This window comes from Bos javanicus, chromosome 5 (assembly GCF_032452875.1).
Source record: "Bos javanicus breed banteng chromosome 5, ARS-OSU_banteng_1.0, whole genome shotgun sequence".
Lineage (NCBI taxonomy): Eukaryota > Metazoa > Chordata > Mammalia > Artiodactyla > Bovidae > Bos > Bos javanicus.
The window spans coordinates 78,777,787-78,792,740 of record NC_083872.1 but is presented as its reverse complement, the minus strand read 5'-3'; the positions used below and the strand labels follow the sequence as shown (position 1 = coordinate 78,792,740).

Here is a 14,954-nt window from a genome sequence, read left to right as displayed (position 1 = left end):
GCTAGGCTTCAGCAGTACGTGAACAAAGAAACTTTAGATGTACAGGCTGGATTTAGAAAAGGCAGAGGAACCAGAGATCAAATTGGCAACATTCTTTGGATCATGGAGAAAGCAAGTTTCAAAAAACATCTGCTTATGCCTCATCAACTATGCTAAAGCCTTTGACTGTGTGGATCACAACAAACTGTGGAAAATTATTAGAGATGAGAGTAGCAGATCGCCCTACCTGTCTCCTGAGAAACCTATATGCAGGTCAGAAACAACAATTAGAAATGGACATGGAATAATGGGTTGGTTCAAAATTAGGAAAGGAGTACAACAAGGCTGTATATTGTCACCTTGCTTATTTTACTTATATGCAGAGTACATCATGCAAAGTGCCAGGCTGGATGAAGCACAAGCTGGAATACAAGACTGCTGGGAGAAATATCAACAACTTCAGATATGTAGTTGATACCACTCTAATGGCAGAAAGTGAAGAGGAACTGAAGAGCCTCTTGATGAAGGTGAAAGAGGAGAGTGAAAAAGCTGCCTTGAAACTCAACATTCAAAAAACACAAGATCATGGCATCTGGTGCCATAACTTAATGGCAAAAAGTGGAGGCAGTGACAGGAGGCAAAAAGTGGAAGAAGTGACAGGTTATATTTTCTTGGGCTCCAAAATCACTGTGAATGGTGACTGCACGCATGTAATGAAAAGATGCTTGCTGCCTGGAAGGAAAGCGATGACAAACCTAGATAGTGTATTAAAAAGCAGAGACTTCACTTTGCTGACAAAGGTTCTTATAGTCAAAGCTATGGTTTTTCCAGTAGTCATGTACAGATGTGAGAGTTTTTTAAAAGGTCCTAAATTCACATTTGGAGAAGGCAATGGCACCCCACTCCAGTACTCTTGCCTGGAAAATCCCATGGACGGAGGAGCCTGGTAGGCTGCAGTCCATGGGGTCACGAAGAGTCAGACACGACTGAGTGACTTCATTTTCACTTTTCACTTTCATGCGCTGGAGAAGGAAATGGCAACCCACTCCAGTATTTTTGCCTGGAGAATCCCAGGGACAGAGGAGCCTGGCGGGCTGCCGTCGCTGGTAGCCTACGTCTATGTGTGACTCTATTCCGTCGCAGAGTTGGACACGACTGAAGCGACTTAGCACCAGCAGCAGCAAATTCACATTGCTATGTTGTTTCCCATGAAGTTTATGTTGTGAATTTGAAATTTTTGCTAGGACCTGTATTTGCCAGAATTGAATATTTTCTTTTTTTAAATGCCTTAATATACTTTAAATGAAACCTGAGCTGAACACTGTTCCCTCCATCTGTTGTTCTCATTGTATGTTATTGTTGTTCAGTCGCTAAGTTGTGTCCAACACTTTGCGACCCCATTCTGTAGCACCCCAGGCTTCTCTGTCCTCATAAGAAAGGCTGAGTGCTGAAGAACTGATGCTTTCAAACTGTGGTGTTGGAGAAGACTCACGACAGTCCCTTGAACTGCAAGATCAAACCAATCGTTCCTAAAGGAAATCAACCCTGAATATTCTTTGGAAGGACAAATGCTGAAGCTGAAGCTCCAATACTTTGGCCAGCTGATACGAAGAGTTGACTCATTGCAAAAGACTCTGGTGCTGGGGAAGATTGAAGGCAAAAGGAGAAGGGGGTAGCAGAGGACAAGCTGGTTAGATAGTATCACCAACCCAATGCACATGAATTTGAACAAACTGTAGGGGATGGTGGAGGACAGAGGAGCCTGCTGTGCTATGGTATGGGGTCACAAACAGTGGGACATGACTTAAGAGACTGAAGAACAACAATAGGTTGTTGTTGTTGTTCCACTTGTGTTGTTTTAGGGACTTAATTATAGTAAAGGAAGAAAAGGTGATATGTCCCAACACATGATTATTTCCAATAGATAAAAGCTGTGTATAAGCTGAAGTACCAACATCAGAAAATCAATTAAGGAAAAGTGATACATAACATGGACAGATTTTATTCTCTGATATTACAGTGCCTAGAACTTAGCAGATACCCAATAAATATTTGTTTAGTAAATGAATAATTCTTTCACAGCAAATTAAATTTTAACCATGAAGATTGTGGAAAACTATAAAATGACTGATATAAAGTTTAAAATATGACAACGTTTATTGAGGTACTACTGTGTGACTGGAACTGTAGTTAAACCTAGGTATAGAATGATGACTGAGTGAAGAACAAAATGATCCACTCTCATTGAGAACTCAGACCAATAAAGATTTCAGAGTCAATACTGACATTCAATTAATGCTGTGTGTATGTGAAAGGTGCTCAGTCATGTCCAACTGTTTGCGACCCCATGGGCTGTAGACTGCCAGGCTCCTCTGTCCGTGGAATTCTCCAGGAAAGAATACTGGACTGGGTAGCCGTTTCCTTCGCCAGGGGATCTTCCCAACCCAGGGATCAAACCCAGGTCTCCCACATTGCAGGCAGATTCTTTACCATCTGAGCCACCAGGGAAGCCCATAAATGCTGTAACATATGTTTTTACTAAATGGCAATCTTTAGGAGAGGTTCTTAGACTTTTAATCAAATTTATTTTCAAATTATAAACTATTTAGCAACCTTGATTTAACTTCCCAGAAAATCAAAGTGAAAGTCACTCAGTCATGTTCAACTCTTTGAGACCCCACGGACTATGCAGTCTATGGAATTCTCCAGGCCAGAATGCTGGAGTGGGTAATCTTTTCCTTCTCCAGGGGATCTTCCTAACCCAGGGATCGAACCCAGGTCTCCTGCATTGCAGGTGGATTCTTAACCAGCTGAGCCACAAGAGAAGCCCAAGAATACTGGAGTGGGTAGCCTATCGCTTCTCCAGTGGATCTTCCTGATCCAGGAATTGAACCTAGGTCTCCTACATTGCAGGTGGATTCTTTACCAACTGAGCTATGAGGGAAGCCCCTAATTTCCGGGAACTGAACAAATTAAAAGCAATAGGTTAAAAATGGGGTATCTGAAAAATGTAGGTATATATATTACCCAAAAGAGAAGAATCAGTTAAAAAAAATGAAGATGTTTGCATTTCAATTTGTCAGAAATTGTGGTCACAAAGATGCAATGAGTCAAATGTTAAAATATGTTCCTTTGTTTAAGGAAGGAATTAAGTTCTAACAAATTTTAGAAAGATTTTCATTAAAATATTTTGATACTTACAGAAATAAGCTTTGGAAAACTGAAAAAATGACAAATTCAATAACATTACAATGACCAATGCACTGGTTATTGGATTTTTTCCTCAGTCTGCCTAGGTACTCTTTATTTTATAAAGCTGAAGTAAATGTGTAGGTATATTCCCTACCACTGCACAACAACTAATTTCCTGGTGGTTTTATTAGGACGTGATAAACTAGGTTAAATGTTTGAGAGCTTTGATAAAATTGATGGTGATTATAGGATAATGTAAAAATAAAATAATCTAATGAATATAAGGCAGTAGCATGGAGGATAGTATATTAAGTACTCAACAAATGTTTCTATTTAAAACAGTAGAAGTCTTGACAGTTTATTGCCCCATTTGGAATTTGGAACTTCATTTAAAAAAAAATAAATTTCTTAATGAAAAGATTCATTAAAATATATATGCTATTTTATATATACAAACACACATATATATACATATAAGCAGGATGAAGATATATAAACATCACAAAAAAAATTCTTTGGGCAATAAATCAAGCAGAAATATTCTGGCAAAAACATGGCACCACCATTCTAATAGTGGTTACTAACATGTATAATTCATTTATGGGCTGCTTACTTCCAGAAAGGATTTGATGTGACTTTTTGTTGAAAAGCACAGCTTTTAATTAAGAGTAAAAACAAACTAAAACACTGTAAACTGGGAAAGGAAAAAAAATCAAAATCTTGGGACAAAAGACTTCTTAATATTTAGAAACAGGTTATAGCTGCCACATCTGTCATTGAATACAAAGGAGGAACACTAATTTAAGATCTTTTTAAACAGCTGCAAAATGTGGCTTCTGGGGGAGGAAAAACCTCTATCCGCTTATATTTGTCTTTGGAAGCCTTTAAATTAAACTGACAATAAGATTAACAAGAGGAAAGGCAAAATTTATTCACAAGCTCAAAGGTCGTGGTTCAAAGAAATGGCTAGAATTTAGTTTATATATCATCTTAATAGGGGAAGAGGAGGGGGAGAATGGATACTTAACAGTCATACAAATGACTTTTAGGGAAGACAAAATGGACCTTTAGGAAAATAGATGGGAGTTATGATAATCTTGTGACAATGCCTGTTTAATGCAATTTCTCATCTGAAAATCTTTCTTAAAAAGAATTTGAGGCATTTTAATTATTTTAGAAGTGTCTGCTTTTAGGCAAAGAGTGGGGATGGGAGGCGGTTCAGACGAAGTCTTTGTTTTTAACCTCTGTTGTTTCTTAGACATCTTCAGCTCAAAATAATCTTTATGCCACAGTGGTATATTCTGGATGCCTTCATAGATTCAGAAAAAGATGATCAAGAGAGAATAAATATGATGTCAAGAAAAAGACACTGGCAAGAGCATAAGTAGTCCTGGTAAAAACATCAGTCAGACATGAAAATTCTAAAGGATGTCATTTTACATTGATAAATTTTCATTATCTTTATCCATAATAAGACTATCCTTAAATGTATTAGAAGTTAAAACCTCTGGAAAATAAGCATATTTATTGGAAGTAAAATGGGTTTTTTATAGAGCATACTTCATCTCCTAACTTTACCAGTTTTTTTTCACTCTGGAATAAAGAGGCGGAAGGGAAAAAAGTCCTTGGAAATACCTAACTGAGAATAAGGCACTGGTTGTCTTCTAGGTTTAATAAAGAATTTCTGAGGATAATATAAATTCAATTATCATCATCTTTATAGATATTTTTAAATTACCTCTAACTTCTTGGCACAAGGTCCACTAACAAGCGCAACCACACCATGGTCAGATACCTAAGCAAAGGGAAAAAGAACACAGCACATAAATGGAGATGATGGAAGCATATTTTTCCAAAAATTATTATTTAGATATTGTTTTATTTCCTCCCATTTAGCAAACATGTGTTTTAGCCACCACATACCTTCTACCCTTACTTAAAACAATTGAGGGGAGGGTGCCAAATTATATTGCAATTATTTAACTATCAAAATATGAAGTTAATAATTTCAGCAACAACAAAAAAATTGTGTCTGATGAGTTATGGAAATATACTGGGCAAATAAATACATACAGTCTCTACATTTCAAGTTTTATTTCACTTACCTGAGTAGCTGAAAAATCAACACACTGCAAAAATGCGCAGTTTTCTCCTAATGCCTGCAAGGACACATCAGTAATACCTAAGCAGCCTCCTAAATCAATGATCTTTAACAGCCGGCAATTGAGTGCAAGAGCAAGGACTCCTTCATCAGTGAGATTGCAGCATCTTTTCAAAGAAGCTTCATGCAGGTAAGAACAAGATGAAGCCACAGCTTTTATTCCTGAGGGAAGATATAATTCCATATCAATGAGCTATAGATGTTTATCTATGAGAAATGTGACTGATTTTTATTTTAGTAATCACCAGTACTGATACATCCAATTAGCCTTTTCCAAAGCAGTTCATATGGGGAATATACTATTTTTCTAGTGATGCTGTCATTATTTAAAACTCTTTTAGAATGTTTCAAGAATTCTCTATACAATCTGTAGTATAGTCTTCAGAATAGCTGCAATTAATGACATGCCTTTTTATGATTAGATTTGCTTTTAAGAAATGACCAAATATCATTCAGAACCAAATTAGGTAATTAAATAGTAATGATTCTCCTTTTTGTTAAAAGTTTTAAAGTAATAAAGTTAATTTTCTTGTAGACTCTGAAAAAAAAAAATCAAAAGTTAAATGCCACAAATGTCTTAAGTAATAGCTTTCATGCTTATCCTTAGAAATCATACCCATGTTTCTGTGTTTTCCCCTCCCTCTTTGATTCTACCCTTTCCTACCACCATGCTCCTTCTCTGTTAGCCTGGACGAATCTTAAATTTTGCCGAGGGTCAAGAAAAGAGAGGCCCTTAAATCCAATTAAACTGATGTAAAAGCACTTTGGTGACAGGTATGTGATGATGTGCCATATAAATAAAAAGAGTACTGAAGGAATCCTGGGCCCTTCAGCCATGGACAAACATTATAGCACTGTTAAAAGACACCTTTACGGGCAAAATACACAAAATGGAAGATGGTAAATTCGTGTGTAGGTCATTTTTATTGTTTACTATGTCTTAAGAAAGAACTCTTACTTTATTCATTAGTGTTCAGCATGAAAGTTCTTTTTAGAGAGTCAGTATTTGTGTAAACATTTTAAAACTTATGCTTCCTTGCAGTATTATGAATATCCTAACTTGCTAACCAAGCTAATTGTAAAATAGAGCCAACTACCTACAAAATTTTCCAGAAACCTAGGTAGCCAAATAACTCCCTCTTTCTTATATTGAAAAGAGTAAAAATTTTATATTTTTAAAAAATGGTAAAAATCCATTAATTCATGTAACAGTCACACTGATACATGCAGTCTGCCTGGTTATAAAACACTGTAACTGGACAAGGTCAGTACCAAACCCAGTTTCAGCTTCCTGCCACTCAGAAGGTCAAATCTCAAGAGACAAGTGTTGGTGGAAAACTTCAAGTTGCTTTAGTCAGGAAGGGGGCAAACTGGGGAGATGGTAGACTGACATCCTCAAGAGCATCTCCAAGTTGCCAGTTGGGAGATAAAGCTTCTAAAGCTTATGTGAGGGAGGGGGCTGCAAGGTACACAAGCAGTTCATACACAGTTCTCAGATTGGTTGGCATCAAGGTAAAGTTTCAAACATCACCAGTCTTCTGGTTTCAACTGGTCTGGGAGTTACATGCTTGCAGTCAGCAGTTTTCATCTGGTCTGCTTCCTGTGAAAACAACTTAGGAGTGTGTGTTAGACCTTTATATCTTTCAGAGAACTTGGTGATTTTGCTATGTGACTGGTTTATAGTCTAAATTGTTTCAGCTTCCCTGCCAATGTCCTTGAAGTTGGTATCTGGAATTAAGCAAGCAAGATTAGTTCTTTCTTAGTCAATTAGTCATTGTCTAAAACAGTTTTGAGGCATGCTTAGGTCAGCAGGAGTGGAAAATAAATGTTTCAAGTTTTGTGCAGCTCAAAATGGGGCAGTTCTGGCTACAAAACTATGTGTTATACAGGCTGATAGGAGAGAACCTAGTAAATATTTGCTTATGATTTAACTTTCTGTTGTAATATTACAACAAAAAAGTCTTAACAAAGTTATGAACTGGTCATTTCTTGTTTCACTATACTAGGCAAAATATTTAAAATATTTATCTAGCCATGTTTATTTTAAATATGTTTAAAATTTAAATAGTGACAATGTATTTCCTAACTTTCAGCACTGATTATAAGCAAGAATTCTAATTAGGATTCTCTAGCTTATTTTGAATATTTTTATTGATAAATATAGTTTCTATTTCTTTGACACCTTCATACTGTTCATGGGGTTCTTAGAACTGACTCATTGGAAAAGACCCTGATGCTGGGAAAGATTGAAGGCGGGAAGAGAAGGGGATGACAGAGGATGAGATGGTTGGACAGCATCACCAACTCAATGGACATGAGTTTGAGCAAGCTCTGGGAGTTGGTGATGGACAGAGAAGCCTGGCGTGCTGTAGTCCATGGGGTAGCAAAGAGCTGGACACAACTGAGCGACTGAACTGACTGACTGACATCTTCATACTTTTAATATCTTTTAATATCTTCATATCTTTTAATATATCTTCCCCCTTCTCTGCTCCAAAACTATGGTGAATAGTTTCTACCAATTCATTCAGTGTTAATAAACATACCTTTTGAAGTTATGGAAATTCTGTTTTCTTTTGAGGAATTTAAATTTAATTTCTTCAGTTTTCTGCAGTTACATAGGTGCAGGAGAGCAGTATCTGAAATATCACAGCTTCGTAGATCTAGAGTTTGGACTTCAGGATGTAAAATCTATAATATATACATTATTTTGAAAAATTAAAATTTCCTATAAACATAAATATTTATTCCATATTTAGTGTTTTGATGACCATAACAGAGAAATGGCTATAGCAAAGAATACAGAAATGCATTTGTGTGAAGACAGATACAAAAAGTAGAAAAAACCAAGTCTAATTCCAACTGAGGGTGCAGCTTATAGTGTCCCCAAAGTCTTGCTGGGACACAGAGCTCTACTGAGACAGCTGGTACAGAATAAGAACCCATTAGATATGGAAGCAGAACCAAGGTAGTGGGGTGCTTATCCTCTTCCAGTAGTTTCTGACTATCATGAGAGATTCTAGCTATGTGCCTCTTTGTTCAGCAGGTACAAGTCTTTAATCTCTGTAGGCAGTGAGTGATGATAGTTGCAAACCCATTTTACAATTAAGAGAACTGAGGTTCAGTGTCAGAAAGAGTGGCAAAGCTGGTATTTTTATTCAGGCCAGAAGCTTTACTATACATTCTCCCTTACAGAATTGTTAATTTTAGCTTAATTAGGGAAAGGGCTTCCTGGGAAGCTCAGTTGGTAAAGAATCTGCCTATAATGTGGGAGACCTGGGTTCAATTCCTGGATATGAAAGATCGCCTGGAGAAGGGCATGGCAACCCACTCAGTATTCTTGCCTGGAGAATCCCACGGACAGAGGAGTCTAGTGGGCTACAGTCCATGGAGTCGCAAAGAGTCAGACACGACTGAGCAACTAACATATATATAGGGAAAGGGAGTAAGTATAAGTTAGATGGAGTGAGGTAGCCAGAAGAAGAATGAAAAGAGTTTAGAAGAATGATTTTTAACTGATTGTTATCCTTGAATGGATAAAAGCAATCTAGTAGGCTATGAACAACATTTTTTAATTGAAATAAGACATACTAGAATAAAATAGAAAATATCCAAGTGTACTATACACTGTACTTTTACACATAGGTATGGTTTGTGTCCTAGAGTCACAATGTAACATTCATATTTCTTCTTGTGGGTCTTTTTTTTTTTTTGCCATTTGTTTTTTCACTCTGCATTTTAATTTTTTCTAGATTTACTAAGGTATACTTAACCCAAAAGTTTAACATTTCTTGAAAATATGCAGTTCATGGATATTGGTACCATGAAGACAAGGGGAATAACTGAAGGAACAGTGGGAGAAGATTTTTAATTTTTATTTTATTTGTTTTTTGGCTGCTCAGCACGTGGGATCTTAGTTCCCCAACCAGGAATGAAATCTGCACCCCCTGCATCGGAAGCGTTGAGTCTTAACCTCTGACCCCCAGGGAAGTCAATGGGAGATTATTTTAGAAGCTATTACACAGGACATTATGGTTATCTGGAGAAAAAAATAACTTTAGTATATTCTAAAATTACTCGTCCTAATATAAAACATTGTTCCAAAAATCTGAAACCATAGCTGACCAGTAAAATATAATAAGCTTGCTTTACAGTTATATATTTTCTTACCTCACTTATGTTTGAATCTGTTATCTGCCCCTGCACGCTCATAATTTTGATGAGTCTATCTTTTATGTTGGGTGGCAAAGGCTTAATGTCTGTGATATATCTAGAAATATTCTTCATGAAGCACCAAAGGCATCTGAAATACAAATACAATACAGTAAATTACACTATACAGGTATTGACTTCTAATATTTGTTTAATGCATTTGTTAGCACTTAGTTCGTAGAAAAAATGGGTGCACATTTTATATGAATATTTACAACTTAAGCTTGGTAAGATTCAAAAGCCTCAGTTATGAACAAGTTGCCCTTTTCCTCTACAACTTTTTCTCAGCATCCATCACTTACTAAAATGCATTCTGAATGACAAAGAATTTTTCTTAAGTCAGTCTCTCCAATTCCTAAGACATATAGTTACTACCAAGCTTTTAGTCACATACATTCCTAAGTAAACATTAAACTAGGGCCTATTAATTGACAAATTTTATGTGTTAATCCAACAAACTCGCTTTCACTATTTTTCTTAAAAATTGTACAGGTATAAGAACCAAGAAAGAACTGTAACCACAAAGATTCCACAAATAGTACAAATCACAGAGATAATAAACTTAGTGCCAGTATTATATATTACAGAGTTATCAAGGCAGGCAACAACCAAGACCCATACAACCAACATATTTCATATTGATATGTGGCCTGAAATCCCAACTATCTGAGATACTTGTATGTTAAATAAATACAAATCTTTCTTAGTTTCTGCCTACAAATACTTTCACATATACACACTTGAATTTTTTTAGTGCAGTCTTTTTCTTTTTCTTTTCTTCTTTTGGTTGCCTCTGCCTTTCTTTCTCCATTAGTTTAGTTCCTCATGCTATTCCTTGTATATTCTTATTTTTCCTGTGCTTGTACACACACACACATTCACTCACACATGTATCTATGTTCTCACACATACTTTTACAAGTTAGGGTGGGGGTGGGGAGAGATCACTGTTTCTTAGAATGGCATCAGTGTATACTCACTTTTCTACAAGCTCTTTCATTTAATAATAATTCTTTAAAGCATCAAGTATAGTTTTAATTCTCCTTTAGTGGCTAAATATTGTATTTCATAGTGTGGATGACTTAGTCATCCCCTATTGAGGAGCATTCCACTGTTTCTAGGATATAACATATGTTGTCAGATTATTTTCTTCATATTTCCATCGGAAGTGTTGGAGAGTTCCTTTTCCTCTACATCGCTAAGCAACAGATGTTATTGTTCATTTTATTTATTTTTCCATTTATTTTCATTATGTCCATTTCCCAATCTCGTCCCCCAGCTCTAGGAAATCATTCTTATGTCTAATATGTATCCTTTTGTTGTATGTATCCTTTTAACATGATTGTTCTATGGATGTATTTCTAATTTATGCGTGTGGTATTTGTCATAGATTTGTTTAGTTTTTCACTGAGCACGATTTTTACCATCTGCTTACTCTTAAATGTTGACAGATCTCATGGGTGAAAACTAGTATCTCATTACTAATTTAATTCTTATTTCTCTAATTTCTAGTAAATTTAACATCTTTTCATAAAGTTGCTGGCTATCTAGATAGTCTTTCCTCAAAATAATCTATTCATATCTTCTATCTATTTTGCTTTTTACTTAAATCTATGAGCTATTTTTGTGGTCAAATACATAACTAATTTTGTATGTGCTCTATAAATATTCAGAAAATGTATATTTTCTATCTGAGAGTTGTAATGTTCTCTTTCTGTGTTTTATATATGCGTGTCTAAATATCTCTCTCTGTGTATGTACATGTATGTGCATATAAATATATAATGTGTGTTAGTGTTAATCTCTCAGTCATGTCCAACACTTTGCAACCCCATGGACCGTAGCCTACCAGACTCTCATGTCCATGGGATTTTTCAGGCAAGAATACATTTCCTTCTCCAAGGGATCTTCCCAATCCATGGATTGAACCCAGGCCTCTAGCATTGCAGACAGGTTCTTTATCATCTGAGCCACTGTGTATGTGATTATTCATTGATTAGTATCTTTTAATTCTTCTATGTTCTTATTCTTTCTACTAAATCTGTAGAATTCTTAGTTTGCAATACTTGTATTTTAAAAAAAATAGTTATTTATTTGGCTGTGCTGGGTCTTAGTTGCATCATGTGGGATCTTAGTTCCTTGACCAGGGATGGAAGCCATGCTGCTTGCAGTGAGAACGTGGAGTCTTAACCACTGGACCACAGGGAAGTCCCTTACCTCTCATTTTTTACTTAAAAACTCTCTTGTAATAGATTTTTGTAACTGTCAAGAGTCGTGCAGAATCTGAGAGTTGATCCTACTTACCAGTTTATGAGTTAGCTTTATTATCATTTTATGAATGCTGGCAGAAGAATGCTGGGTCAGTGAAAAATGACTTTATTACTCAGGATAAGAGCAGTAGCCAGGGATCTTCCCTGGTGGTCCAGTGGTTAAGAATCTGCCTGCCAATGCAGGGGACTGGGGTTCGAACCCTGGTCTAGGAATTAAGAACTGACATGCTGCTGAGCAACTTAACCCCATACTTCACAACCATGAGCCTGTGCATCCTAGAGCCTGTGCTCCATAACAAGAGAAGCCACAGCAATGAGCAGAGTAGCCCCTGGTCGCTGCTACTAGCCCATGGGCAGCAACAAAGACCCAGCTCAGTCAAAAATAAATAAATTAAAAAAAAGAAAAAGAGTAGTAGCTGAAGCTTCATGTTTGTGTTGGTTATCCATGTCCCAGGTCCGACAGTATAATGTAGGAAGGTCGGTCCAGATAGATGTTTACTCATGTAGTGGGTTGTACAAGACAGAAACACTGAGCTTGAGGGGGTTCACCATTTTTATAGCAACCAGAAGCAAGACTGCTCTTTTTGGAAGGAGAAAAATACTTCATCTCTCAAGGCTGTTTACTACAAATGCAACCTTGAGAAATGGCCTAGGTAATCAAGGCCCTGCATTCTTGGTATACCCAGCAAGAATGTGCAGGTCCATGGTATTGCCTCTTCCAACAATCCACCCCAGTAAGTTCTTGGCTTAATTCAAATATTCATGGAAGTATGCCACTCTTATCAGCTACTTTAATTTGACCAACAGAGGCTAAAACCTAACCTGTTCAATTTGTCTCTTAAAGCACTTAATTAAAGCTACTATCAATAGCCAACTCATTGGAAAAGACCCTGATCCAAGGAAATATTGAAAGCAAAGGAGAAAGGGGTGGCAGAGGATGAGGTAGTTAGATAGCATCACTGACTCAATGGACATGAAACTGAGCAAACTGTCGGAGACAGTGAAGGACAGAGGAGCCTGGTGTGCTACAGACCATAGGGTCACAAAGAGTTGGATATATGACTTAGTGAGTGAACAACTATCAATGTCGTGGTCTTTATAGACTGGGACCTGGGGACTGGAGATGACGAAAAGAGGGATGCAGGGGACCCAAGTCTCGAGTGAAACAAGGGTGCTTTATTTGTGGCAGAGTGTGCTTATATATCCCTATACAAGGAAGCTTTAGGCAGCAAAAATAAAGTTGAGCAAAAACAGAACCAGGTGAATAACAATCGTCACAGGGCCAAAAGACAATCCATATCTGAGTAATAGGGACATGACTGAATAGTTTACATTAAAGTAAAAGGTCACTGAAGGGAATCCATGTATGTGCTCTGCCTCATGACCTCAGACCTAAGAACTGTGTGCAGCTCTGTTCATTCCTGTTTTCCAGGAACTCATAAGGAACAGAGGGCCCTTGAGAAACAGCACACAAAGGAAGAAAACAACATGTTGGATTCCTTAAAGTTGAATGTCCCCTGACATATCAGTAGTACTCCAAGTAGCAGGATAAGGTCGACCTGCAGTAACGACCTCAAAAGTAAGGTCGTTTTGAGGGCTGGGCCTCAGATTCAGCTAACTGTGAAAAAGTGTGGAGTGGGGGAAGGGAACCAGTAGGTGTTCATTTCAACACACAGGATGTGGTCAAAGTCCAGTCTATCACCTCTTACGAAAGATACAAGGGAATTTAGGTGGTTATTTCAATGACTACATTTTTCTTTCTTAGGACTTTTAATTTTTTTTAATTTATCTGTTATTTTATCTATATTCATCTGTTAAGAATAACTGTTCCTTTGTTTTTGAACATTTCCAATATATTTGTTTTAAAATATCTTTCAAGTTATTCTACTGTCCGAAGTTAATAAAGTGTCAATTGTCCTATTTTCTGTTGAGTCTCTCTCATGCTATTTTGTTCTTTAGGTACTTTGTAAATTTTGACTGTTAACACTTCTTTGGCAGAAGTAGTTTTGCGTGAGAATCCTGTGTTCTTTGTGTTGTGAAAGCAAACCTCATGGTGAAAGTCTGAGTTTTCCTCCTCTTTAAGGACACTGTCTTTGTCTGGTTGAATTGCAATAACAAAATGCCATAGATTGGATAGATTTGCTAAACAAAAGAACTTTAATTTTCACAGTTCTGGATGCTAGAAGTCTAAGATCAAAGTGCCAGCATGGTTGAGTTAGGGCTCTCTTCCTGATCCACAGCTGGCACCTTCTCTATGTGTCCTCTTATGGTAGAAGGGGCTAGGGATTTCTCTGGAGCTTCTTTGTAAAGACACTAATCCAATTTGTAAGATTTTTGAAATGGAGCAGGACCCTATTGTCCTTATCCGTACCCCATGTCCTCTGTCTGCCTTCTGTCTGTGGAAAACTATAGTCAAAGAGAAAGCTTAATCAGAGAAGTGAGAAATGTGGAAAACAAAGAAAAACAGTCAAAAGAGACCAAATAATAATGTAGGCATTAAGCATAGTCAAGGACTTTTAGTTCTTTCTCAAGGGCTACAGATAATATTCTGAGCCATATCCTGTGAACTGTCTTATAGATATTAAAACATGGGGGTGAATAAGTTAACTACATAGTGACCAGACTGTACCCATGACATGAGCTGTCACAATTCCTAGAACTGGCCTCAAAGAAATGGTAACAAATGGATTTTGGAACTGAAAATTAACTGTACCTAAAACAACCAATTAAAACCAATTAAAAGACGCTTGCTCCCTGGAAGAAAAGCTATGACAAACCTGCTGCTGCTGCTGCTAAGTCGCTTCAGTTGTGTTTGACTCTGTGCAACCCCATAGACGGCAGCCCACCAGGCTCCCCCGTCCCTGGGATTCTCCAGGCAAGAACACTGGAGTGGGTTGCCATTTCCTTCTCCAATGCATGAAAGTGAAAAGTGAAAGAGAAGTCGCTCAGTTGTGTCCGACTCTTAGCGACCCCATGGACTGCAGCCTACCAGGCTCCTCGGTCCATGGGATTTTCCAGGCAAGAGTACTGGAGTGGGGTGCCATTGCCTTCTCTGATGACAAACCTAGACAACATATTAAAAAACAGAGATATTACTTTGCCAACTAAGGTCCATATAGTCAAAGCTATGGTTTTTTCAGG

The 14,954-nt window shown here is 37.2% G+C and overlaps 1 protein-coding gene across 4 annotated transcripts in view; it reads right to left on the bottom strand.

Moving 5' to 3' along the window:
• AMN1 (antagonist of mitotic exit network 1 homolog) overlaps positions 1–14,954 on the bottom strand; it is an 86,530-nt gene that overhangs the window by 38,005 nt on the left and 33,571 nt on the right. For 3 of the 4 annotated variants that reach the window (XM_061417465.1, XM_061417467.1, XM_061417468.1), the window contains 4 exons: positions 9,503–9,635; positions 7,879–8,023; positions 5,277–5,494; positions 4,910–4,966 (listed from right to left, as the gene is read on the bottom strand). In XM_061417465.1, the coding sequence (XP_061273449.1) occupies positions 4,910–4,966; positions 5,277–5,494; positions 7,879–8,023; positions 9,503–9,635 (553 nt within the window). Of the gene's footprint in view, positions 1–4,909; positions 4,967–5,276; positions 5,495–7,878; positions 8,024–9,502; positions 9,636–10,523; positions 10,673–14,954 lie in introns of those variants that run through there. The other variant, XM_061417466.1, reaches the window with a different exon arrangement.